Source organism: Colias croceus, chromosome 11 (genome assembly GCF_905220415.1).
Source record: "Colias croceus chromosome 11, ilColCroc2.1".
Classification (NCBI taxonomy): domain Eukaryota; kingdom Metazoa; phylum Arthropoda; class Insecta; order Lepidoptera; family Pieridae; genus Colias; species Colias croceus.
In genome coordinates, this window is record NC_059547.1 from 8,313,568 (window position 1) to 8,341,408 (window position 27,841).

The window sequence follows — 27,841 nt, forward strand, 5'->3', positions numbered from 1 at the left end:
TTTCACTGAAATTACCGATTTGAAATCTAATCACACAGAGGCTGATTAAAGAATGTTCTGCCATATTGCAGAGACAATTATTCTAAGCTCTGACACCGATATTTTTGTATTAGGCCTTTATTTCTGGCATAAACTTGAAAATATACTCGCCATCTTTGAATGCTCCACCCACTCCCCCATGCAACTATTTTACTGTACGAACTATTGAATCGTAAACAATGGACTATTGTTAATTATTTAAAATAATAATTTAAAAAATATATTCATGAGTTTTCAATCTATAGTGGTTTAAAGTTAACTCAAAAATGGAGCATTTTCGTATATTTTCTAAAAAATCTTAGAGAAGGTGTAAGAAATGTTATAGTATGCTATATATTCGTGATCTACGCAATAAGCTCTTTCATTTGATACCCCACACGGCATGTTTTAGAATTTTTTATGTTTTTCTTTGTATGCCATATTTAATTACCGGGGTGGAGGGAGGGGGACCACAAAACTGGTTGGCAACATCTGTCTATAGGATGTCTGGGATCTATACAATATATATCAGAAGTCAGATTTAGGTCCGCTATTTTTGCAAACGAACATCTCCTTGGAGCCTGCTCTATTAGGTCTTATAAGTATGTACTATAAGGAATAATAAGTTTGAGTGCAATCCACTTAATAATTTGATAACGTCAAAATATAAGTTTTACTGTTTAGTGTAGGATGAAATAAAATAAAAAACAAGTGAAGTTGAAGAATCATTTATTTTATAATTGTCACTTATCGCGTACACAAGCGACCGAAGTCTTTCATAGCTCAATTGACTTTGGCATGAATTACATCATTTTTGTGCAAGCCGGCTCCGCGTTCCGGCGCTAACACTCGCCGATACTATAAGCGTTCTATTGGAAACAAGGATAATCTCGAAAAACTTACAATTTCTAAATAAAAAAACCGCAATTTAGACAAAAATAAAATCACTGGTTTACTTAGTATAGAGGACCGTTTACAATTCCTTAACAAATAATCCGTAAATGGACGTTATGACGATTGAATGATTTTTACAATAAATTCACAAGTTTCTAAGGATGGTAATTATAATAGGTATGTCCACATTAAAGTTATTAAGTGTCTAAATATTTTTATACATTTTTCTAATTAAATTTATTAGTCATTAGTATCCTAAAACCATCAATTGTCATAACGTACTGATAAATAAAAAGTGGTAACAAAGCAAATATCGTGAACTACAGTGGAGTGTAACAGACGGCGCATTTTTTTCATTTCATTATTAAAATATAAATAACTTGCATCACAAACGAAATAGAAACTATAATTACATAAAAAATTAGTAATTTATTCGTACACATACATAAATTAACATTCAAGAGACTCATTTCATACATTAGTTAACAAAAGATGGATGATTGAAAATTCACAAATAATTCCTAACTGGTGTTAAAAATGCATTTGCAATAATTTATTACTACTAGTATATTATGTACTTCTTTGCCTAGATATATTGCAACTATCCGTGTATTACATAGAAATATTATACCGATAACAAATAAGCAATAGTTTCCAAACGCAGCAGAAATAACTATTTTCTAGTATTGTGCAAATAATTTTTAACACCAAGCGCACATTAAAAATTCAATTGAAAATATAATAATTATAAATAACAACACGATGGTGAAAAATAACTGTTTTACATTATTTTAGCGAAGAAATTCGCAAAAAAACAGTTTCCAAAACAGCACGTTCCACGGCAGTCGTGTAACAAATTCGGATTTCAGCTAAATCGTATGAAACCTCAGTAAGTACGCATCGCTGCAACATACATTACATTAAACGAAATAAATATTTATTCAATTCAATATCTATAATAATAGTCTAATCATATTAGCATAGGATCGAACATTCCAGAATTTCATACAATAATTATACATCATGAGTAACAGCTGTACAGTCCATATCGCCGCGGATATGAAAGACAGACGGCATGCACACTAATAATACTCGAGATAAATAAAATTGGAATATAAATTTCGAAATAATAAACTAGATCGCCGCGAACGTCTAAGATCTAATCGAATCACAATAAATTCTATAACTATGTGTAACCGCGCGACTGTCGCTCTTGCGGACGCGTGCCGTTCTATACATATCACTATCAAATTAAACTGTCATGTTTTAATAAATTATACAATATGAGATGTAACAATTCACTACATTAACTAATTTACTGATATCTAACACAACATTTGAATGTATTACATAAACTAACCTCCCCCCACTGATTTGAACAAAAAATCCCCCAAAAAAAAAATGCTCCAATGAACGTGCACACGTCCGCAGTAACGAGCGCTGTGATTGGTCGGCCACACTAGGGCTATAACTGCACGTCGAGCTTGCGCAGCGCCGCGCGGAACGACTCGAGCGACGAGCGCAGCGTGAGGCAGAACCCGCGCGACGCCGGGACCAGCGGGTAGTCGGGGGGGTCCGTGGGGGTCGCGGGGTCGCCGGGGTTAATGGGGTCGTTGGATAGCGCCGCCAACCCCTCGAGCCGGCGGCATAGAGCGGGGCCGGCACCGCGTAGATGCTGCACTACTTCGTTGTGGAACGGCTCCGGCGGGTTGAGCGCCATACGCGTCATGGACTGGACGAGCTTGAGGAGAACCATCTCGTTGTACATGCGCGAGTTCTCCTTGCCTTGCTGGGTGCCTGTATATACACATGATATGTCAATTAACTAATTACAGACTTTATTTCCATTCATGCATTGTGCACTTTATTTAATAGATTGGTACATTGGATGTTGATTCATCTACACAAAATTATTTTTTTCTTGAAACAGGTTTTCTTCTTTTAATAATCAACTAATCAACTTCACTTTACTACATGCGTTAGTGTACAATTAAAAGCTTTAACGGATCGTTAAAAATAAAAGATTGTTTAAAATATATAAATCTCTTTTTATGTTAAGGTAGTGAGGTATCGTAATAAATTATATTATAGGGCGATATAGTCCACTCACCCTTCTGCTTCTCATATCCCGCCTCATTGAAGTAGGGCTCTGCATTCAGTATGAGCCCCTGCAGCGACACGATGACCTGCAGCAGCGAGCTGTCCTTGCCCCACACCTCTACGCCGCGGCCCGACCACGTGCCCAGCAGGGACACGCACACCTGCATACATAACAATAATATTTTTATCATAGAAATCTAAATAACAAGACACTAGAAGTCGTAAGCGCGTGTGACCTTGTCGCCACTCAGGTGTCTTTCACACCACCAGTGTGTTCGTGTGTAAATGTGTTGATTTTGGCGACAGCGGTTTTCATATGAATTATGACAATATAGCACTTCTATGTGTCTTGTTATTTAGATTTCTATAATTTTTATAAATTTATAAATAGAAAATTCGATCACGAGGCGGGACTCGAACCCGCATCATTTCACGCTAGTATATTTATAAAGCATTTGAATGCCATAAAACCAAAAATATCAAATTCAATGATATTTTCAAAAAAATAAAAACAAGAATAAAATAATAAAAAATACGTGTGGCACGCGGGGACTGCCGCGGTAAAGCTATTGCATGCTATGCCTTCAAGCCAAACCTCCGCCCGTCGGAGTGGGGAGCGTGAGGTTTTTCGTTACGCAATTTCTGGATTCGGTCTCCGCACTCAAGGCCCGCGATAGAAGCTATGCAATAGCTTAAAAATTATTCAACTGTTTTTCTTTACGAAACGTTTTCGAAAGACAATTTTTTAACTTTCTTGACCTGGTGAATATCATAGTAACCGTAGCAAAGTACCATAGAAACAAACCTCGTATCGGACGACGGACTTGGGAAGAGTTGAGATGTTGCAAACACGCACTGTTAATAATAGTGATAGACGTAGCACACGTAAATGCGAGTATTGTGTGCACGTGTGAGTAAATGAATGCCTGCAAATGTGTACTTTTTAACCTGTGTATCTCGATAAGCATACGCATATACGCGTATTTGCGAACGCAGCTATGATGCCGTGCGTGCGCGTGCGCGAGCCGCAGGGTTTTCTCTTATTCGTAGCCTGGAAAAGCGCCACGTATCTCTGCCCATATGAGCAGTACAACTCTACCCATAGGAGCAGTACAACTCTGCTTATAGGAGCAGTACAACTCTGCCTATAGGAGCAGTACAACTCTGCCCATAGAAGCCATACAACTCTGTCTACAGGAGCAGTACAACTCTGCCCGTAGAGGATCAGTACAATTCTACCCATGGGAGCAATACATCTCTGCCCATAGGAGCAGTACAACTCTATCCAAAGGAGCAGTACAATTCTACCCATGGGAGCAGTACAACTCTACCCATGAGAGCAGTACAACTCTATCCAAAGGAGCAGTACAATTCTACCCACGGGAGCAGTACAACTCTACCCAAAGGAGCAGTACAACCCTGCCCATAGGAGACCACCAGCCCCACCTTGCCGTCCTCGTACAGGTTGGGGTTGAGGCGGTCGCTGCAGTACGAGTGGTAGTGGCACAGCGGCGGTGCCCTGGGGTACTCCCCGCCGAGCTGCACGTCGAACACGAACAGCCCGCCCTCGTACGGCGTGCGCGACGGGCCCGCGATCATCACCGACAGCAGGTCGATGCGGTCCTCGTAGCCGCGCACCCACACCTGAGTAAACGATAAATACATTTAAACACAAATACAAACTGAAAACTGATAAAAAATCAAAATATAATTGGAGCTATTGGTCCTTCGAGCTGGATATTCGCAATCTTTAATTATATGTATATAAATCTCGTGTCACAATGTTTGTCCTCAATGGACTCCTAAACCACTTAACCGATTATAATAAAATTCGCACACCATGCAGTTCGATCCAACTTCAGAGATAGGATAGGTTTTATCCCGGAAATCCCTCGGGAACGGGAACTATGCGGGTTTTTCGCGGGCGAAGCCGCGGGCGGAAAGCTAGTTTTATATATGTGTATCCACATTTCACTCTTTTTAAAAACATGTAACATGTAGCTCCAATTGCTAGGTCTCGAAATAGGGCTCTAAAAATTATCCAAATTCCAAATACATAAACAATCCATAAAATGCATAAAGTGTTAAATTAAAAAAAAAAAATAGATTCATCAACGAACCCCGGGCGGTAAATCGCTCTTCAACAGTTTAATTTCCCTCTTCACCGCCGAGTAGAAGGTCCTAGGTTCACTGGGCTGCAGTAACGACAGTCTAAAGCGATGATTCGCCGGCGCAGACTCTAGTACGCAGAACCCTTCACCGCCATTTTCTGATTCGCTTTCACCGAGCACCTCCGTGTCTATGTCCCCTTCGGCTGTAGCTAGCGGCGCGGTTTCTGGTACTGGAGCTGGGGAATAAGATTTGAGTCATTAATTATGTAGGTTAATTTATGGTTTGCGGTTGCACGCGTGGAATAAACCACGAGTATAGATTTTTTAAATTCGAGTGTTGATTTATTAACAAAAAAATATTTTTTTATGTCATCGAAATCTGCGCCTAAAATAAAGTTTTTCAAGTAATTAAGGTACACAATCTACCATCTTCAATACGCTCATTGATGATGCGTAGTGAAACAACGTCCGCCGAAATGTGCCATTTTCCAATATGCCATTGGTCTTTGTCTTCTGTTTGTTATTTTAGTTGCCCACATATTCAACCGTATAATGATTTATCACACTTTATAGTCTATAGATTATTAACTTTTTACTAAAAGTACTTACTTTCAAACTTAGCGGCAGCTGCCTCTTTATTCTCCTCCTCCTTTTGTGCCTCTTCAATTTCCACGTCATCCGTCACACAGATAACAAGAGATCCAAATTGACTGCAATAATGACAATTTAAAACAATAATTACAATAATACATACATATTTCCCTGTACGATGACATAGAAGGCAAACTTAATATAATTTCAAGATATAGCGAAGCATCATCATATTTTACATATTTTTAATTTTATGCTATCTTCACAGTTAACTTACCAATTATGATTGCTGACTGGCTAATCGTGTCAAACATTGTTATGATACGATAAGCTAGTTTGGAAAGTATATTCAAGTTCAAAATTGGTATATAATAAAAAAAAGTGTCGTTAATATGAAGGTATTCAAAGTATTATATCATATGGGAGGGATATAAAATATATCTATATATCTGAGCATATAACTGTAATTTCTCAATGAACAAAATCAATTTTATTATGTTCACCCAATATCTCTACGTAATATAGCCTATATAACCCATATAACATGAATGCTGAAAACAGTTGCAGAAATATTACGATATACATCAATATGTAACAAGTCTAACGCATAACTTACATTAAACAAATGTAAATATATATGCTACAATGTACCTAATGCCAAATTTATTTAGAACACAGAGAAATTATGATACCACTTTACCAGTTTCCAAATAAACAAAACTTCTAACTACTAAACAAATATAAAAAGTGTAGTTAGTGTCCATGTATATCTGATAAAAATAAAATCTAATGTGCAACTGAATGTCTACGAAAATTGAAATAAAAAAAAGTTCTAAATTGGTTGATTAAATTATTAAGTGAATCTCTATGTGCTTATTATAATGTAAAAATGTTCTCTTTAAAAATAATTTAGAAACATTAATGTTAATTTTTATTAAAAGATTCTTTATCATTCGCTATGAAATGGTTAGAATTCTCAATTAAATTTCCAATACTATATTAGATTACAATTTATATTACTATCCAAAAAGCAAACTAGTTAATGACAAAGGACTAAACGCATTATTTGTTTAATATAAGTAATGCGACGCCATGATAAATATTAATTTAAAATTGAATAATTATTTACGACTAACAAATTAGCAATTTTAGGTGATAATGTGTATATATTTCAATTTGCACGTCACACAAGGCACATATACTGACAACATAAGAAAAAAACATAAAATAGCAAATAAAGACAGATGCAAGATGAAACTTGTACATATTTGTTATATATTTTAAATGATCAGACTTTCAATTTTTTATTATAAAATACAAACATATTTTTAGAATAAAGGCTTATTAGAAAATATACGCTAAAGTAGCCATTTTTTTGTTATTATTATAAAAAAAATGTACAAGTTTAACCATACAAACACAAAAGGGTTTGAGGATAACGAAAAAACAAAATGTAAAAGCTCACACTGAAAAGTGGTAGGGTAACTTCTCTTCGCTCCTATTTCGCTTTTCCATTAAGCTGTTAAGGAATTCGGCCAACTGTTGGGGCCTTCGCCTGCGGGAAAATAAATATTTATGTACCTCATTGAAATATTGGTTCATATTGGTTGAGATGTTTGTTTAATCATCTCAATTAAGTCTAGTTATGTATATTAAAGTTATAAAATATGTTTTCATATTATGTTAACATTATTTAGTCTTCACTTATAAAAATTGTTAAACAGTTAAACCGAAATTGTCATTATGTAAATACGAACATAATAAACAAATAAACCTCAGTGGTTTTTTGAGTCACAACTGTACACTTATGTTTGTATACCTTATTGTTTCTGATAATAAAAAATAAAAAAATAGATGGCGGATGTCTTTAAGATACATAAAACTAATTCGATTGCTTTGACGTGATCACGGGAGGCCGAGAGACCTGGCCTTGTCCCAAAAGGCAAAAGACGCGGGTTCGAATCGATTTTTTCTACTCTTTATTAAAATTTCTAAAGCATTTGAATGCGATAAAACTAAGGGCGGCCGTACACGGACCGCTTCAAGCAGTTGAGACCGACCGCTTGAAGCCGCGACCGCGCGGTGAACTATAGGCATTCATTCACCGCCGTACACGTGACGGCTCGAGCCGTCGCGACCGCTTCAAGCCGTCAACTGCATGACGAAATTCTATCGTGCCGTTGACGGCTCGCGAGCGGTCGTGAGGCATACACTGACTGCTCGAGCCGTTGACTGCGCTAGAGCCGTCGACGGCTCCCTATACCCCTGAAAATCAATGACTTGACTAGTCAAAAAAATCAACGGCTCGAGCGGTTGGTAGCGACGGCTCGAGCGGTCAACAACCGACGGCTCGAGCAGTTGACGCCGACCGCTCGAGCCGTCCGTGTACGTCGCTCAGCCGTTAACTGCTCGAGCGGTCCGTGTACGGCCGCCCTAAATATAAAATGGAATTCATTTAAATACATTTTCCATATATGTGTTTTGGCTCTAATGTTGTTTTTTATACGTTAAATTATTTGATTAAATAAAAGTTAAAGATTAAATGGTAGTACAAAGGCTAGCTCTCTTAGAAGGTGTGTTCGTATTTTATTGGATTATTTCACTGACACTTCACAAATTAAGTTATTTTTTGTCAGAGAATTAACCGTTCTTTGAAGGTATATTGTAAAATTTAAAAATAATATTATGACAAAACTTGTTGTTTACTATATAATATAATAAATTTATATATCTCAACTTATACCAGTACAAGTGATAACTGCGTTAAAAACAACCGACTTCAAACTTGCACTTGCAAAATTTACAAATACCTACAGACAAAAATGCTCATAAAATAAAAACTACTGGGCCTATCCGAATAAAATTTTTATGGGACCAATTCGACACCATCCCGCATCGAACAAAAAAAGAATCACGTAAATCGGTTCAGAAACCTCGGAGTAATCGGTGTACATACATAAAAAAAATATATATATATACCGGCCGAATTGATAACCGCCTCCTTTTTTTTGAAGTCGGTTAAAAAGTACTTACGATTTTCTTGTTAAACACAATAATATACGGTTAAAACCTCTACCGCTACATCTGACTAGCGAAAACCAAGCCCAAGTGTAAAGGAACCTCTTCACAATGGGCAGCGATGGCCCAACAAATGATCGATGATGATGTTTACCGTCATTACGACTATTATGAAACATACACTATCGTGATTGCTTCTAGTCGCTTAACACTGCCCATTGTGAAGAGGGCCCACGAGACAGCTAAGTGAACGACATTGATCAGTGAACGAATGAATGAATGAACGAAAGAATGAATGAAGAATCTCACCGGCTGATTTCAGTGTGCGCCTTCACGAGCTGAGCGTGTATGAGCTGGCACAGTTTGTGGCACACGTTGCGGGTCGGCGCGTTCGATTCCGTCATCTTTTTTACTAGAAAAAAACAATTTCGGATAATCAGTTTTATTAGCAAGAGAATAGTGGTGCAAATATATTATTACTTTTCAAGTACTTTCTATGGAAACTTTCATTGTCATTTTTGTTTTGTTTTTATTTTTCTGGAATCTTTCTCCTTTTAGAGTCGATAAACATTTGTTACACTACATATTCGACATTATTTCCTTGACGATTTTCGACGGGGTCATTTGCATTTTTCATGAAAAAAAAAATATTTAAATAATTTATAATATATTTCTTACCAAGCTCACTTTCCAGTGTATTCTCTGGTTCGACACTCGCATCAGAACTCGACGCCTGCACCGAGTCCTGGTTCTGGTCTTCAGATTCCTTCTCTATGTCCACCTGCATAAATTATACATATTACTTAAGTATTTGCTAAAACAGATTTAATAATAATGTTATACGAATCATTTATTAAATTTTTGGTCTTGTTAAGTTAAAAGAGGTTAAATGCTACCTTTGCACATTATATTATTATAAAAACTAAAAACACTCATTTTGTCACCCCAAATTACAATTGATGATGGAAAATATGATAATTAATTTTAATAGAAAACTATTACAACAAATTAACAATAAAATGATAAAATTGAATGCAGTGAACGTGTCGTTGGGCTGTGAAGCGGTAGATGCAAACTACATTGCCTTTTACAGTAGTATAAAGAGAGAAGTAAGTTATTGTCTCTGGGACCGGTCTTTTATTTAAAATATCAATGTGACAAGTGACAACCCTGCGCCTCGCGAGTTTTATAGGCACAACATACAGATACAAACAGTAAGGAAACTTAATACGAAACGTTCGAAATAGTTCACGCACACAAGCAAGCGTATTTACGAGAAATGTTAGGGTATTATCACAGAATACATAATAGTAGCTAAACACTACAGAATGGACACTCTCCGCCTCCCGTCAAAATTAAACACCTCACCCCACACGATCACGTTATACATGGGCTGCATTTTTCTGCAAGGACGATACGCAACGAAGATTGACAACATTAATCAAATTGACTTATAATTCTATTATTTTGGATTTGTGATTATCGTTTTTAGTAGAAAATGGTTAGATATTGTGCTGTTCACGGATGTATTTCATCAGAAAAACGCGATTTTTTTTACGCTAGTCACAAATGTAGTCAACACACACATTTGCAGTCTTTACAGTTTATTTGTCAAAACGATAATTTTGTATGGAGTGTCCGGGGTGTGGTATTATGACAATTGACAGAGAGAAGAATACCCTTACAATTTTCGTAAACACGTTTGCATTTAGAACTTTTTGTATGAAGTTTCTCTACTGATTGTATCTGTATATTGTTGTTTAGTTACCGTATGCTCCCGGGAGTTGGCCTACTTCTCACTTTATACTATGCTCTTACTCTATCTGCTCTATGTATACTGAACTCACCTCCATAGGCTCCACAGTTATGTTGGCAGCCGCTACGGGCCGTCCATACTCCCCAATGTACATATCGTTGGGCGGCAGACCTTGCCCATCCTCCGGCGAGAACAATCTCGCAATCTGTTCGTGCACGCGAAGTTCGCCCGCACGCGGCGTGTTCGCACCGCGCTCTTTGACACGCTCTATGAGGCCCTGTAAATAGTTTGATAAACATGTTATTGATTCTTAATCAATATAAGTTCTTTCTACTAATATTATAAATGCGAAAGTATGTGAGGATGGATGGATGTTTGTTACTCTTTCACGCAAATTACACTGAACCGATTAGAATGAAAGGGGTTTGAAACTTTTTGTATGGACGCTGGCATATCGACCCGCCGCCATTTTTATTTTTTTTCAAAATCGCGGCGCACGATTAAAGTGGTATGTATGGATAGAGGACACATAGACGAACAAAAAATGTCTCATAACATAGTACCCTAAAGCGTCACATTACCGAGATATTTGGAAGTAAATATTCACTTATGAGTACGACAAACACTAAAAATAGACTTATTACGTGTCCATATGCATAATATTATCTCCAAATAATCACTCCCAGGTAGATTATTATTATTACAGGAAGAAAGTAGGTATTCATTACATTACTTACATTTTTATGTAATGTATGTATGTTTTTATGTAATGAATCTACCTACTTTCTTCCAATAAACTGATATTTACCTCCAAATATCTCGGTAATGTGACGCTTTAGGGTACTATGTTATTAGACATTTTTTTGTTTGTCTATGTATCCTCTATCCATACATACCACTTTAATCGTGCGGCGCGATTTCGAAAAAAAATCAAAATGGCGGCGGGTTTGATATGCCAGAAAGTTTCAATGCCCTTTGGTATATAGGTAGCTGAAGACACAGTATAAGACTTTTTTATCTCGGAAATCCCACTGGAATGGGAACTATGCGGGGAAATTTAGTAAATTAATTTTTATTAAAAAAATACTTTATTGTACAATGTACAAGAAAATTTATAATAAACGTTAAACAAATATTATGTACAAGTTTACTACAAATCAACTTAGAAATTATATATTCCCCGGTAATAACTTGCAAATCTTCCAGACAATGTAAATTCACAATTTTTCTGACTTTGTCAAGATGGCAAGCTATGGTAATGTTACAAAACTTATTAAAATATTGTACACTTACCAAGAAATGATCTTCATGAAAAAATGTTGTTCCCATCAACTTATCCAAAAAGCGGCAGTCTTTATAGAGGACTAACAGTTTCCGCATTATCTGGAAAAGCTGACAGATTAAATACATTCAAATATCATTTCGCAGAAATTTAGCTGTTTTTAAAAAAGATAAACAAATAGATGTGTTATATTTAAAGAAAATTGTAGAATAATAATTTTGTGCCGCGAACTGGCATGTTTACAGTACACTCCAGTATTATTTCTTTATAGAGTAGGTAGGACCTCTATAAAAAATGAAGTTACTAACTAGTTTTATTGAAACTTTGAAAGGGTATAAAACAGACGATTAAAGACATAATATTATGTCTCTAATCGTCAGTTTTTGTGTGAACCGAGTTTGATGATATTTGTTTATTTTATTTAATTTTTTAACTGGTCTCTTCCATTTGGTTACATTTAATTTGTGTGTGTTTTAACAATTTTAAGGTGGTTTGGTTTTTTTGTTTAAATATAATAATTAATAATAAATAACATTTGTTGACAATGTAAAGCGTTTAGTGTTAAGCGTTCAGTGATAAGAGTTTAGAGTTAAGTGTTAAGCGTTTAGTGTTAAGTGTTAAGCGTTTAGTGTTAAGTGTTTAGTGCTTAGTGTTTAGTGTCAAGTGCATAGTGTTAAGCGTTAAGCGTTTAGTGTCAAGTGATTAGTACTTAGTGTTTAGTGTCAACTGTCAAGTGATTAGTGTTTTGTGCTCAATGCTAAGTGCTTAGTTGTTAGTGCTTAATGCTGAGTGCTTAGTGTTAAGCGTTGTGTTTAGTGTTAAGTTTTACGTATCAACCCATTGAGCCCCAAGCGGCCCGATCGGTCCCAGACACAATAGAAAATCTATTGTGTCTGGGACCGATCGGGCCGCTGTGGTTCCGGGGCCTGAGTTACTACGTGTTAAGTGCTAAGCGTTGTGTCTAGTGTTAAGTTTTACGTATTTAGCGATAAGTTTAAGCGTTAAGTGTTCAATGTGCAGTGTTCAGTGTTCAGTGCCGTGTACCCACCTCCTGCGTCTGCAGCGACGGGTGCTCAGCGAACATGCGCTCGAGCCGGCGCATCGCGATCCGACCGCGCTCGATGTGCGCCGCCACACGGGGCTCGAGCAGCCGCGGGATCGGGCCCACGCGTATCTCTGTTGTCGGCGTTTCCTCTTTGGCTGGGGTTGTCACTGGGGATCGAGAGTTATTTGATTATTATTTAAAGGTATACGACAGGATTTATTTATTTATTTATTTATTATTTATAATAATAATATTCCGAAATAAATATTTCGGGACAATTTTCACACACGGCACGATCTGTTCCGATACTAAGCTTTCGCTTATGTTATGGAAACCATATGGCTGATAAACATACATATAAAATTTTAAATAAAATACTTATATAGCTAATTACACCCAGACATAGAGCAAACATCTATGTTCATCACACAAATATTTGCCCTGGCGGGAGGTAAAGTGACGGAAGTTAAAGTGACGGGAGGTAAAGTGACGGGAAGTAAAGTGACGCGACGCAAAGTGACGGAAGTTAAAGTGACGGGAAGTAAAGTGACGGGAGGTAAAGTGACGGGAGGTAAAGTGACGGAAGTTAAAGTGACGGAAGTTAAAGTGACGGAATATAAAGTGACGGGAGTTAAAGTGACGGAAGCTTAAGTGATGGGAGTTAAAGTTAACGTCAAAATTATTTCGATTTAGTGAATAGATACTTATAGGGAAACTTTAAATGTAATTTAAAATGACGAATGGCAAGTGACGAGATGTAAAGTGACGCAAGTTAAAGTGACGGAAGTTTAAGTGACGGGAGGTAAAGTGACGGGAGGTAAAGTGACGGGAGGGAAAGTGACAGGAGGTAAAGTGACGGAATATAAAGTGACGGGTGGTAAAGTGACGGGAGGTAAAGTGACGGAAGTTAAAGTGACGGAATATAAAGTGACGGGAGTTAAAGTGATGGGAGGTTAAGTGACGGAAGTTAAAGTGACGGAAGTTTAAGTGACGGGAGGAAAAGTGACGGTAGGTAAAGTGACGGAATATAAAGTGACGGGAGGTAAAGTGACGGGAGGTAAAGTGACGGAAGCTTAAGTGATGGGAATTACAGTTAAAGTTAACGTCAAAATTATTTCGATTTAGGGAATAGATACATATAGGGAAACTTTAAATGTAATTTAAAATGACGAATGGCAAGTGACAGGAGGTAAAGTGACGCAAGTTAAAGTGACGGGAGTTAAAGTGACGGAAGTTAAAGTGACGGGAGCTAAAGTGACGGGAGGTAAAGTGACGGAAGTTAAAGTGACGGAATATAAAGTGACGGGAGTTAAAGTGACGGGAGGTAAAGTGACGGAAGCTTAAGTGATGGGAATTACAGTTAAAGTTAACGTCAAAATTATTTCGATTTAGGGAATAGATACATATAGGGAAACTTGAAATGTAATTTAAAATGACGAATGGCAAAAGTGACAGGAGGTAAGGTGACGCAAGTTAAAGTGACGGAAGTTAAAGTGACGGGAGCTAAAGTGACGGGAGGTAAAGTGACGGGAGGTAAAGTGACGGGAGGTAAAGTGACGGAAGCTTAAGTGATGGGAATTACAGTTAAAGTTAACGTCAAAATTATTTCGATTTAGGGAATAGATACATATAGGGAAACTTTAAATGTAATTTAAAATGACGAATGGCAAAAGTGACAGGAGGTAAAGTGACGCAAGTTAAAGTGACGGGAGTTAAAGTGACGCAAGTTAAAGTGACGGAAGTTAAAGTGACGGAAGTTAGTGACGGGAGCTAAAGTGACGGGAGGTAAAGTGACGGGAGGTAAAGTGACGGGAGGTAAAGTGACGGAATATAAAGTGACGGGAGGTAAAGTGGCGGTAGTTAAAGTGACGGGAGGTAAAGTGACGGAAGTTTAAGTGACGGAATATAAAATGACGGGAGTTAAAGTGACGGGAGTTAAAGTTAACGTCAAAATTATTTCGATTTAGGGAATAGATACTTATAGGGAAACTTTAAATGTAATTTAAAATGACGAATGGCAAAAGTGACAGGAGGTAAAGTGACGCAAGTTAAAGTGACGGAAGTTTAAGTGACGGGAGGTAAAGTGACAGGAGTTAAAGTGACAGGAGTTAAAGTGACGGGAGGTAAAGTGACGGAAGCTTAAGTGATGGGAGTTAAAGTTAAAGTTAACGTCAAAATTATTTCGATTTAGGGAATAGATACATATAGGGAAACTTTAAATGTAATTTAAAATGACGAATGGCAAAAGTGACAGGAGGTAAAGTGACGCAAGTTAAAGTGCGGGAGTTAAAGTGACGGAAGTTAAAGTGACGGGAGGTAAAGTGACGGGAGGTAAAGTGACGGAAGTTAAAGTGACGGGAGGTAAAGTGACGGGAAGTAAAGTGACGCGAGTAAAAGTGACGGGAGGTAAAGTGACGGGACGGGGATCGAACCCACGACCTCTGGCTTGAAAGGCAGGGCCACTACCAACCAAGCCAATCGGCCAGTCAAAATAAATAAATGGTTACCCATATTTGTTAATAGAATCGCAAACTATGTATTTGTTTATTTTCTTGACCTTCAGCAAAATGTAGTGAATAATCCTAAGAGATTTCTAAGTTGGTACGATCAATTTTCAACGGTTTATCACAGACGAAGACCGGCACAGCTAGTTGTTCAATAAAATACATCTTTTTTTTTTAAGTTGGCAGGATGATCGTTCACGCTTAATTTTTTTAGTTCTATCCTTACATAATCCTGTACCATTTTTGATGACTTACATGTGGGTGGTAAATGGTCTCCGGGTGTCGTGGGAGCGTCTGGTGTGCGCGCGTCTGCATCGTGTGCAGAACTCTGCGTCTCCCACGAGTCCTCAGACGCAGACCCTTCTGAACCCCATAGCTCGCCGTCTTCCGAGTCGTATTCGCCCACCTACCCCACAAAAAAAATATAATTCACACACGGAAATTTCAAAGGATTTAATAATTATAAAGACAAGAGAATTATTACAATATTATATGTATAAAAAAAACCTACCTTATAAAGATCCTGTGGCCAGCACATGCTAGTATGTCCATCGACCCACCAAACCTTCACGCGACCCGAAGGAAAATTGTCTATGACCTGTAAACACAAATACGTAATTAAAATATAATTGTTTTTATTCTAATCGTACGGGAGCTAGCAACTTTTTAAAAAAAGTAATTTTAGTATAGTTGGGTTTTTGATATACTGTTTCTCTTGCTATTTCGGTTAGAGTCCGGGCTGTCTGGCTGGCCGCAGTGGTTGCGTTTATTAGTGCGCATCTTATCTGCACAGGAAAATATCCTTAATTTAAAGTCATTTTTTAACGCGTAATTTTTAATCTTTTGCCTTTAGATAGATCCATCAGACATAATTTTTTTATTGCAAGACGTTTTTTTCGTTGTAAAATAGGTGCCATACGCAATTTTTATTTCAAAATAACTAAAATATCATCAAAATAAGTGAAATTACATCAACATGAGTCCGCTTAAAAGGTAAGTAATAACTTTATTATTTATATTATATTATCCTTTTTTAATACTTATATTGAATAATTAGTAAACTAATATTTTTAATAGATGGTTTCATATTTATTACACTTTTGGGTATAAATATGAATTTTATGATATTTGTATTTTGTAGTGTTTGATTTTACGCGAGTATTATACATTTAGAAATTAAAGACTCGGGAAAATAATACAATGAATAAATCGCGTTTAAAATCCGTTAAAAAGTCTTTAATTTCTTGATGATATTTGGTTTTTATCAAGTTTACATTAACGTCCTATTTGAGGTTCGTTGGGAAAAGAAGGCACCATGGTAGATTGTTACAAAAAAATTGTAAATAGTAAAATGAATATTATATATAGTATATGTAACACAGTGATTACTAATCCTTCACGGGGACTCATCTTGATAGAATTTCACTTATTTCGATGACATTTTAATTATTTTAAATAAAAAATTGCGTCTGGCACCTATTTTACAACGAAAAAAACGTCTTGCAATAAAAAAATTATGTCTGATGGATCTATCTAAAGGCAAAAGATTAAAAATTACGCGTTAAAAATGACTTTAAATTAAGGATATTTTCCTGTGCAGATAAGATGCGCAGTGCGCACTAATAAACGCAACCACTGCGGCCAGCCAGACAGCCCGGACTCTAACCGAAATAGCAAGAGAAACAGTATATCAAAGAACCAACTATACTAAAATGCTCTCTTGTCAACGTTGCTACCTCTTATACTATAAGAAGTGTAGATCGAAAAGTGTTACCTAGAACAGGCTAGTAAAGTTAAGTGGTAGAAGATATCTGGATTGTTTTGATCTATATTTTGAGATTTTTGTGTTAAAAAGCAATGTCAATGAAAAATATAGCAACACTGAAATAGCGGAATATGTAATTTTTCAAATTTTTACATAATTTTATTTTTGAAGTGAAACTTCTTTATCGGGGTTGGAAAAAAAATTTAGTGTTACATTTTTTTCGTTACGCGTGACATTTTTCTGTTACGCGCCATCTTTTTCTTATCCCTACCACGCGTGATTATTTCTGTAAAGTTGCATAGAAAAAATAATTTTTTGAAAAATAAGTTCATAAAGAAGATTCACTTCTTACATGTGTACACTAGTATACGCACACATTTTTTTTTACCTGTCCAGCAGTACAATTAGCGTCTTCGCCGGTGAAGTTGGCAACCCTGATAACTACCGTGCCGGGTCGGTACTGGAAGTCCGGGTGGTCCTTGAGATCGTACACGCTCATCTCGCTTTCGCTTATCATTTGTGGCCTAGTAATAAGAATAATTATTATTAAAATAAGATTTTTTAATAGAAAAGTGGAAAAGTAATTTAAAATTAAAGTAAAGATGCATAATATTACACATTACAAAATATTATTGAAGTTATACTTCTTTTGGCGCGATGGAGAAAAATGATGTGAGTGAATTTTTACGATGCGCGCGCACACCGACACCTAACCTCTAACCTTTAACAGCATGAAGTTAGTTCTAGGTGGTATGAAAATTGATAACTTCAAATTGTATATTCTAGTATTTTTTTTCCATACGCCAAAGTATAACTTCTAACGCGTGTACATATAGGTAAACCAGAATCTGATGGCAATTAGGGAAATCAAAATTTTGAGTGTGCAACCCTAGGGAAAATGGACCGAACGATCTTGATACTGCTTATTTTTTATTTTGTCCTCAACATCATTAGTCACATTACATAAGTGAACAATAATGTACTTAATAATGAGATATCCACTTAATATTATGTAGGTACATACTTACATGTATAATATACATATTACTTTTATCTATGTTATACATATTATTATTTACACATACTTATATTTGTATATTCATTATCATTATGCCATGTAAAAATATGGATGTAATGATAATGCAGATCAAAACTAGATAATGCTAACAATTTTTTTATAAAATAAATAAAAACTATGTTTATTTTCGTAAGTATTAACAGATGCACACAATATCAAATTGACTTGGACAGCTTGGACTTGACGAATAGCCGTATTGGAAACTCTTGTAATAAGTTTTCATAAAATTATATTGTAATCAACAAACAATATTATAGTTACCTACTTATAATATTTTTAATTTTAAGTATCAAAACGGGTAAGTCCAATTTACCAATAAAATATTCAACATTGAAAATTGTGATGTGTTTGACCCTCCTTCATCGAATGTTTTTCCATACACGTTATAAACAACATCTCTTGTTGTGATTGCAGCGGCTTTTTCGACATTTTCGAAGATTTTTTAGACAAAATCCTAAAAATTATTCATCAATTCCAAAGAAGACAAATAATTTGACAACCAATTTGATAGTTGTCAAATAACATTGCCATATGAAAATCTTTTATTTCTTAATTATAAATATGCCATCAGATTCTGGTAGACCTATAAGTACACACATTCTTTTTTGTTTTTTTTTTTTTGCTAAGATCGACAATTTGTGTATTCTGTAAAATATTTAAAGCTTGGTTAACTTGAAAACAACTGTACTTGTTTGTGGCGTACATTCATTTTAAAAGTTCTGTAACATTTTGTAAATTCTTACGTATTGATAAATAAACAAAAAAGCGTACAATATCTGACTTTTTAGATGAACTAGCCTGATCCGCCAGCTAACAATTACCAATTATTAAGAAAATCTTAGTTCCTCTATAAATCCATACTTCCATACTATATTTATATTATAAATGCGAAAGTAACTCTGTCTGTCTGTTACTCAATCACGCCTTAACTACTGAACCATTTGCATGAAATTTAGTATAGATGTAATGAAATGCCATTTCATCAATATTCAAATTTGCCGCGCTTCGTGCGTTCACGTTATCTGTGGCACGGATTGACGTAGCGGTAAGGAAAAATGGCGAGAAAGGATTAAAGTATTGTGTGCAACGCAATCTATCTATACATATAATAAATCTGTAGAAGGGTCAATTCTGTACATTGAAAATATTGAAAAAATAAATAGCAGGGGGTGTTACTGGATCGATACCAAACCCAAATATGTGATTAAAAATTTTTTTGTCTGTCTGTCTGTCTGTCTGTCTGTATGTGAAGGCATCACGTGAAAACTAACGGTTCGATTTCGATGAAACTTGGTATAATTATACCTTATCCTGGGCATAAAATAGGATACTTTTTATCCCGGAAAAATACGTAGAAAAAAATAAGTCTTAATTTTTCTTAATTTTTCCGCGCGGACGGAGTCGCGGGCGGAAGCTAGTTTATAATAAAACTGAAAGATAGAAGGGATATAATTGGGGATTTATTATATGTGGACTTTAAATGTCGTTTCTTTGAATTTACAGGTGAGATTACATATGTTAAGTTGTTGTAGTAACAAACTATTTGTATGTTAAACTATTGTGAAAACTATTAAAATAAAACTTTGAATTTACAGAGAAACAAATTGGTTTCCTTGAAAATCCTCAATAATATATCTTATATAGATATATTTTGATACCCGAGAAAGGACATAGGATAGGTTTTATCCCGGAAATCCCACGGGAACGGGAACTATGGGGGTTTTTCTTTGACTGCGCGGGCGAAGCTGCGGGTGGTAAGCTAACTAGCTTTCCACTCGCAGCTTGTATTTATAGTACACTTACTATAAATACACAAAACTCACACAGGGTCATCAGCGCTGGTGTAGGTGCGGTACCAGTGCACGATGGCGGTGCGCCCGTGGTGGTCCACGCGCTGCACCACGCCGTACTCTCGGTGGATCATCTGTTACCAAACAAATAGTTGTTTTGAGTAAAGACTTTATATCTATGAAATAATATATATTATACTTAGTGTATAAAAGTTTAATTTTAAAAAAAATTAAAATTATTGGTCTTTTGAATCGACTCATAGTTAATCCACTCTCCGTACACCTTTAGTGGAACTGCAAAATATTCGAATATAATACATAATCTATTACATCTTGAAAACAAATATTTTATAGATGTTAAGACATTGGACAAGGTAATTAAATCGTGTTTTGTCACCTTTGATTCAATAACTTTTTAGCTATTTAAAATTTAAATTATAGAAAAAAATGTTGAGGACCAAAACTGCAGTTTGTTTTATTATTCCCTTGGAATTTAAAAAATATTTTAAGGGTAATCATATAAATACATAAAATAATTACATTATTCTCTTCCCGATTAGCAGCGCCGTTCACAACGAAGTCACCCGGGAAGCACTCCTGTCCGTCCAGGTGGTGAATCGGGTAGAGCTGCGTTGATGGTATTCCCATTTCTATCGTTCCATCCTGTTGAATATATTTTAGTTCAAGATTAAATAAATATAGGAATTTTTTTCTAGTCACACAATTGAAGTCTATTGTGTGACCTCAAATGACATAGAGATGCCACGCGCAACAAAATGAGGACCCCATAACATCATTCATTAATGGTAAGTACTTACCACACGCAGTTCCGTCACTAGAGTAAAGAAACAGAAGGAAGCTTCTGAGACAAAGTGTCTGGTTAAAGAACTAGTTTTAAGCGGCAGCGTATACGCGATAAAGCACCTATTTGACACACACATATGCGCTGTACACTTGTAGTAATTTAACGCGATTGACGCGATTGTATAAAGCTTTCTCAGTTCGTTATCACTACACATGTGCAGTGGTTCCGCTCCAGCCGTGCAGTAGCCGCGACAGGGGGTGTTCCTAAACCCCATTCACTTACCACACGACGTTGGCTCGGCTGGTGTAGTATTGGATGTAGTATTGGATGGATATTTGTAGTAGTTAACCACGATCGATGCGGTTGTCACGTCCAGTAGTTCCGCTTCAGCCGCACGGCGTCCACAATTGGGGGTCACCTCACACCCCTTGCACGCACCTGCCACACGACGTTGGCGCGGCTGGCGGTGTGCAGCGTCTCGACGACGACGCGCTCGTTGCGGCGGGTCCCCCCCCCCCCCCACAGCAGCACGGCACGCACCTGCCACACGACGTTGGCGCGGCTGGCGGTGTGCAGCGTCTCGACGACGACGCGCTCGTTGCGGCGGGGCGGCGGCGCGGGCGGCGCGCGGCGCGGGGCGCGCTTGAGCCGCTTGCCGCGCAGCAGCCGCACCGCCAGCTGCGGGGACCGCTTGCCGCGCCCCGACCCCGACGCGCCGGACGAGCAGCGGGACGACCACGTCGCGCCGCTGCACACGATGTAATGACACGGTTATAGTGATTTAATGGTTTTAATAATTTAAAGATTAATTAATTAGTATATTATATTAGCAGCGAGAGGACCACGTCGCGACGCTGGTGAAAATAAAATATCAATGTAGTACTGTTTTGTATTGTGATATGTGAATGGGCTACAAATGTAGCATGTTAATCTGCGGGACGAGCACATAACGCCGCTGGTGACGATACAATATTATAATAGTTATAGTAAATAAATAAATTAGTAAATAGCAGCAGTGGGAGGACCATGTCGCGACTCTGGCAGGAAAAATGTAAATATACTATCGTATTTTATTGTGATATGGGCTACAATTGTAACCCTAAGCAGCAGGATTATTTCTAAAAAAATAATTGATTTACTTCTGAAAATGCAAAAATATAATCTATAAAATAGATACGTACCTATCTGTGTCACTGCCATCACTGCTGGTATTCTCCCAATTGTCTGAATCATCATCATTCAATTGGTCCATGGTCCTGTCTCCATTTAAGAGGTTCCCATCTTCCTTCATTGGTTCTGGACTGTAAGCAAAAATAAATCACATTAAATTTTTCACTTTTTACTTTGCTTTCACCGCCTGCTGTTTAAATAGACTCTTTTTTCATGTATTTTTTAATATTATTTGTCATTTTAGCAGGAAGATAAACAGCACATATTATTAACCTTTTTAATCATAAATATCTTATTTATAAAAGTGTTTATGTAAAAGTCAAGTCCAGTTTTTCCTATGCATTGTCTATGCCCATATCATCAGCTGAGTCTACATTAATATCACTATCTATTTACCTGATCCCCGAATCGTTTTTCTCCTCCGCAGCCGTATCCTCCTGACTGCTCGTGATGGGCAGAGGCACATCACTGCTCGGCTCAATCTTGATGCGAGGACAGCTTGCGTCCGCTGTGACTCCCTCATCCAGAGATTCCATTTTCTCCTCTGGATTGTCCACTTCCATGTCGTTCTGTGAATAAATTGTCATAATCATACGATTTTCTGATTTATCAAATGTCAGATTTTTTGGTTTGATTGAAAAATAAAATTAAAACAAAAAAAAATATTGCATCATTGGATACAAAGAATCTTTTTTTTTTCGAATATAAGTGACATTGAAGAGTTATTGTTGCCAAAATATGTTCACTCAATATTTTAATCATCAGAAATATGTCTAGCGTTCATAAGTTTATTATTTCAATTTTTGTAGTGATTTAGTAGTTATTTGTAATTTACTTACTTCACCAGCTTTTTGTTTTCGATGCGACGACGCCCTCTTCTTTGGTCTGGATGGTAAGTGTTCCAATGCTGTGTCCGCTTTGGAAGATTTCTTTGTGGGGCGTGTTTGTTTTCGCAGATTTCTGAAGTATTTACCTGTAAACAAAAAGAAATAGTTAAAAACTTAAAATTTTGGCGCTAATTTTGGCAATAAAACCGAATTGTTGTCCATTATTATAGGCATATTTTTAATTGAAGTTTTTTTTATTTTTTTTTTTGTATTTTTACTAGCGCTTTTGAATAATAATAAATAATTTACGTACTCTGTTGTTTCCGCCACTGCTTTTTGCTGATAAAGGAATCTTCTGGACCAATGGTGAGGAAGTTTCTGTCGCCAGCTTGGAGCGTGCACGGTTCAAACACATTGAGTAGTTTTAACTTTTTTAAATCATCACCTGTGAAAATGTAAAAAATTACAGATATACTTTGTTCAAGTACTGTACAAGTAATGTAAATTTATTTATAAAATATAATATTTTTAACATTAAGAATGGATTTTACATAAATTAAAATTTTAAATAAGGCTGTTGACCAAGCCCACACTATTGTATTTTAATTAGTCATGACTAATACATTATTATGTACGTACATCTTAATACATCAATTCAGAACATAATATCAATATGAAATATATACAAGTAAGATAAACATTCTTTTGTGACTAGGACAAATATTTAGTGACTAGGAAAAATAAAAATGACTAGTTTCAACCACAATTTTCGACACCTACACTAATATTATAAAGAGGAAAACTTTGTTTGTTTGTTTGTTTGATTGTAATGAATAGGCTCATAAACTACTAGACCGATTTTAAAAATTCTTTCACCGTTCGAAAGCTACATTATCCACGAGTAACATAGGCTAGGTTTTATCCCGGAAATTCCACTGGAACGGGAACTATGCGGGTTTTTCTTTGAAAACGCGGGCGAAGCCGCAGGCGGAAAGCTAGTCATTGATAAAATGGTATTAACTAACCTTCAACAAAGAACTTTGGTTGTTGCGGCTGCGCAGAGTCCGCCGCGTTGGTGCACAGCGCGCGACACTGCCAGTGCACGCTCACACTCTCTGTGATCACCGCTTCCACTGTGAACTGTAACAAAAAAATACTTTTTTTGTTGTAATTTGTCAAAAAAGGTTACATTATGTAATGTGTTGATAAAAAATAAACAAGGTTTCAATTTTTTTTTTTGCCTTTTGCTTTGTACGTGTAGAGATCAAAAACTCAAAAATGAATTTCCGAAACAAACCTTATGATCGTGCATCTTGTGTTTACGCGCAGCCTTCATCTCCTTAGTCATGTGTAGCCAATTGGCGTTATCCAATGATCCGAGGGGGCCGTACACAACCTGTCCCGGGTAGAACTCCGACGAGGAGTAGGGTGTGGCCCGGCGGCGGCGCATTGAATAGTCCTCCAAAGGGCATGTGTCTAAATCGGGATATTCCAGTCGAGAGCCGTCTGAAGACACTAGGCGTAACTTGCTGCGAACAGCCTGAGGAACATTTAAACTATATTAAAAATAAAATATGCGAATAGAGTCCGGAATGTAGATAAAAATAAGAAATTATTTAGATTTCATACAGAGAGTAAAATTCTTAAATTAAAGAAAGAAGAATGTAATTTTTATAATAAGACTGGAAAAGAATTGTTACATTTTTTTGGGGCTTAAAATTTTACTTCAGAATTCATTCATGATTCAAGCACATAAAAAACTTCATAAAAAAGGAAGTTTAAGATAATCTTTCCACTCACTTTAGACGTGCCAACCCACGAGTCGAGGCACACAGCAAGATCGGGTGTGAACTCCTCCAACGGCTGCAGTCTCTCGCTCGCTACATTGGGAATCACGTGTTTCGTCCCAACGATTTGCAGGGCCGCCGTCATCTCGATGTCGCGACAGTAGCCCCGCTGCGTGTCCTTGCCGGCTATGAGACGTCGCACGACATCGCCAGGCATTAACGAACGATCCGCCAGTCCTACCTGTTAAATTGAAAAATGTTTTTCTACACTATGAAGATTGTAGACATGGCTACATATAATTTTTCTTAGAATTGCAGACACATGTTTTGTATAATTTAATATTCTTAGTCTATGACTTAGTACATATTTGTTGGGATTAAATAGAAGGACAACAATTATAGTTCGAAAACTAACTATTGATTTTTTCTTGTGTATTCTATAACATAACTAACTAACTTTGAAAACAATTCATATTTGTGTAATGATCAAGTACTAAACACACTATATTATAATATAATATAGTAATAATCTAATATAAGAAGCATGTTTTTGCAGATTTATATATAGTCTGTAAAATTTTTATAAAAAAGTTACAAACACATGAATTAAAAAAATTGGAGAGCCTTTTTTAAACATGGTTCCTGACTCTTTATTTCAAATTTATCATATTAATAAGACTGCTCTTCACAGCTTCACCCGGGTTGTCCTGGCTTAATAACTCAATGGAATGAAGGATTGTTTACTCAAGAAAAAAGCTGTTGTTTTTTTTCAAATCGGTCCTGTTGATACAGAGCGATTTCAAACTAGCACACAATTAAATATTAAGAGTTATTTTATAGTCTTACTGTGGCCACATTGCATAGAAAGTTCGTACGAATAATTATTGTTTAACAAAAACTAACCACTTTCAAATGGTCAAAACTTATTTTGAATTTGGTTGAAAAATGTCCACAAATGTTGTATAGGTTGCGTTTTGTGTTTTGAGAACGGGTCCTTAAGTCAATTTAAATTAGATCATAACAGTGGTCTTGGTGGACACCTAATACTAAACAAATTTAAAAAAATTACCAAAATTTCCCATACAACACTGTGCATGTGTATATAGCAGTAAACACTTTATGAAGCTAGTTAGTCTTCTCAATTCACAAAGACAAACCAAACTGCTTGCTATCTTTTATTCTTCTTCGACTGGATACTATTTAGGCTGTCAGATAGGATACCAAATAGTTACCACATAACTGTTACAGCTCTACTATTTACTCACTACTTATTATTATTATACTCATTATCACGGCCAATTTGCTATCAACTATTTATACAATATTATATTTAAAAGATCTGCAGGAAGCATCACATATAATGAATAAATTTACAATTGTTTCATTCACTCTTCATGCTCATTGTTATTAATAACTAGCGGTCAGCCCCGGCTTCACCCGTGGTACATATTTACGTTTTCCAGGATAAAATATAGCCTATATGGATTCGGAAGAATCCCTCTAAGCAATGGTAAAAGAAATTTTGAAATCGGTCCAGTAGTTTTTGAGCCTTTTCAATACAAACATACAAAAATACAAAGGTTTCCTCTTTATAATATTAGTATAGATAAATGTTTTTATTTTTTACTAGCTGTCTGGGCAAATGTTGTTCTGCCTTATTCTTGTCAGTTAAAGGTATGAATAATAGATGCTGTTCTTTGATTTTTAAAGTATTTATTTTTTAAGAATTTTATATTTTAGATGACTGAATTTCAAATATGCATATTTTAATGTAACTTGGGATAATCACAATTTCTTTCGTTTTCCCAATAAAATGCATGTTACTTATTACACTTGTAGTGGTTATAATGTATTAAATAAAACAATATACAAATTCATACACACTTTCAAAAACCATGAAAATCACATTTCTATACTTTTTATTATTAAATAGTTGGACATAATATTATGTTTGTTATTTGTATGAAATGTATGATTTAATCTTAACATTATTGTTATTGAAGAAGATTACTCAAGAAACATATTGTTAGACAAATGCGCATGCGGTCCTAATCCCATAAATGAAAAGATTATAGCAGTAATTAAAATACTGAGTTGGTCCCTTTTGTCAACATGAAAATGCCCAGTACCTTACTTACTTAAGTATTGTTGATAAATTTAATGTGTGTATTTTATGTGTGTGTGTGTTTAGGTATATTGTGTAAAATCTCATGCTCTTATTTGTGTTATGTTGACAATAAACGTTTATTTATTTATTTATTTATTTATTTAATTTTGGTCTGACAGAGGTATATACATAATATACTTGATTGGCCCAACTTGAGAAGTAAAAGAGGTTTAATAACTTTTCACCGTTCACAGATTCAAATGTTCAGAAACGTAACATTTGCACCCAGCACATTTGTAAACCTGAATGCTCTACTTCAAAGAAGTGCTTCCAAATGAATCTGAAAACCTGATCATGATGAACCTAAATCAAGGAACCTCCTTTTCTGAAGTTTGATAAATTGATTTGAAAATACATGAAAGAATAATTATTTTTACTTTTTAATATTATTTTATCCGTATGATATATATAACTACCTAACAGGTTTATGGAAAAACGTTAAGTAGGTAATTTTCTTTGCATTATGGGATCTAACAAATAATTTTGAAGGTAGTATAAATTTTTATCTCTTCTTAAATATGTGAGTACCCACTTATTTATTATCTTTATCTTGTAGATTCGTGTCATTAATTATTCATTGCAATAATTTCTTTGGCGAAACGACATTGAGCTCATAAAATTTAATGTTTTCCGTTAGTAAGATGCACGCAAGAGCCGAAGATACGGTTCGATAAGGATACTGAGATTTAATACTTACTGACTTCTCCGAAACCACTCGTTCAGTGCCTGAAGGGTGCCATACGACACGAATCTCCCCTTTCTGGATAGGAGTTTCTATGTCACTTTCTTGATCGCTGGAATTTGCTTCATAGTTTTCGAGAACCAGGCCGAAGACAACTTGGCCGCGGTTGTTGATTTTATACACTTCATCCTCGTAGAAATATTGAAAATCAGTTGGAGATCCTGGATTTTGCCCCGCCATATTGACGGGAATTATCTAAAGACACAAATAATTTTGTTTTTTACGTGATTAAATTCTTTCTGACAGCTGATTGTAATGTGTGGCGCATGCGTCAATAAATTAATTAATATTGCATGTTGCAACATTTAAAATTATAATTTCTTCTAAAATGGTAGTAAATTTATAAAAAATTGTAGTAAATTTTAGTGCTACCAACTGTTTAGAAAATGTT

General features: G+C 36.0%; 1 protein-coding gene across 2 annotated transcripts; it reads right to left on the reverse strand.

The window, feature by feature from the left end:
* Positions 1-730: 730 nt before the first annotated feature.
* LOC123695373 ((E3-independent) E2 ubiquitin-conjugating enzyme UBE2O) lies at positions 731-27,714 on the reverse strand. Of its 2 annotated transcripts, none has more exons than XM_045641200.1 (25): positions 27,406-27,714; positions 24,555-24,782; positions 24,052-24,294; positions 23,780-23,894; positions 23,068-23,199; positions 22,767-22,900; positions 22,324-22,496; positions 21,939-22,058; positions 21,298-21,505; positions 20,493-20,615; positions 19,986-20,086; positions 17,473-17,608; positions 15,831-15,917; positions 15,575-15,725; positions 12,819-12,982; positions 11,782-11,871; positions 10,580-10,765; positions 9,411-9,513; positions 9,042-9,144; positions 7,180-7,269; positions 5,733-5,833; positions 5,133-5,359; positions 4,459-4,656; positions 3,023-3,173; positions 731-2,709 (listed from the first exon to the last, which is right to left on the reverse strand). In XM_045641200.1, exons 1-25 carry the CDS (start codon positions 27,628-27,630, stop codon positions 2,378-2,380), a joined length of 3,921 nt encoding a protein of 1,306 aa, XP_045497156.1. In that variant the 5' UTR covers positions 27,631-27,714; the 3' UTR covers positions 731-2,377. The 2 variants fall into 2 exon arrangements, with proteins under 2 accessions (XP_045497156.1, XP_045497155.1); XM_045641199.1 differs by having other exon boundaries at positions 11,782-11,880.
* Positions 27,715-27,841: the final 127 nt, after the last annotated feature.

Coding starts and splice junctions, on each gene's coding strand:
- LOC123695373 (XM_045641199.1), bottom strand. CDS start 27,630: ATGGCGGGGCAAAATCCAGGATCTCCAACTGATTTTCAATATTTCTAC. Junction 24,295..24,554: donor CGTGGGTTGGCACGTCTAAA/GTGAGTGGAAAG, acceptor AATGTTCCTCAG/GCTGTTCGCAGCAAGTTACG. Junction 20,616..21,297: donor GCGCCAACGTCGTGTGGCAG/GTGCGTGCCGTG, acceptor TATATTCAACAG/GATGGAACGATAGAAATGGG.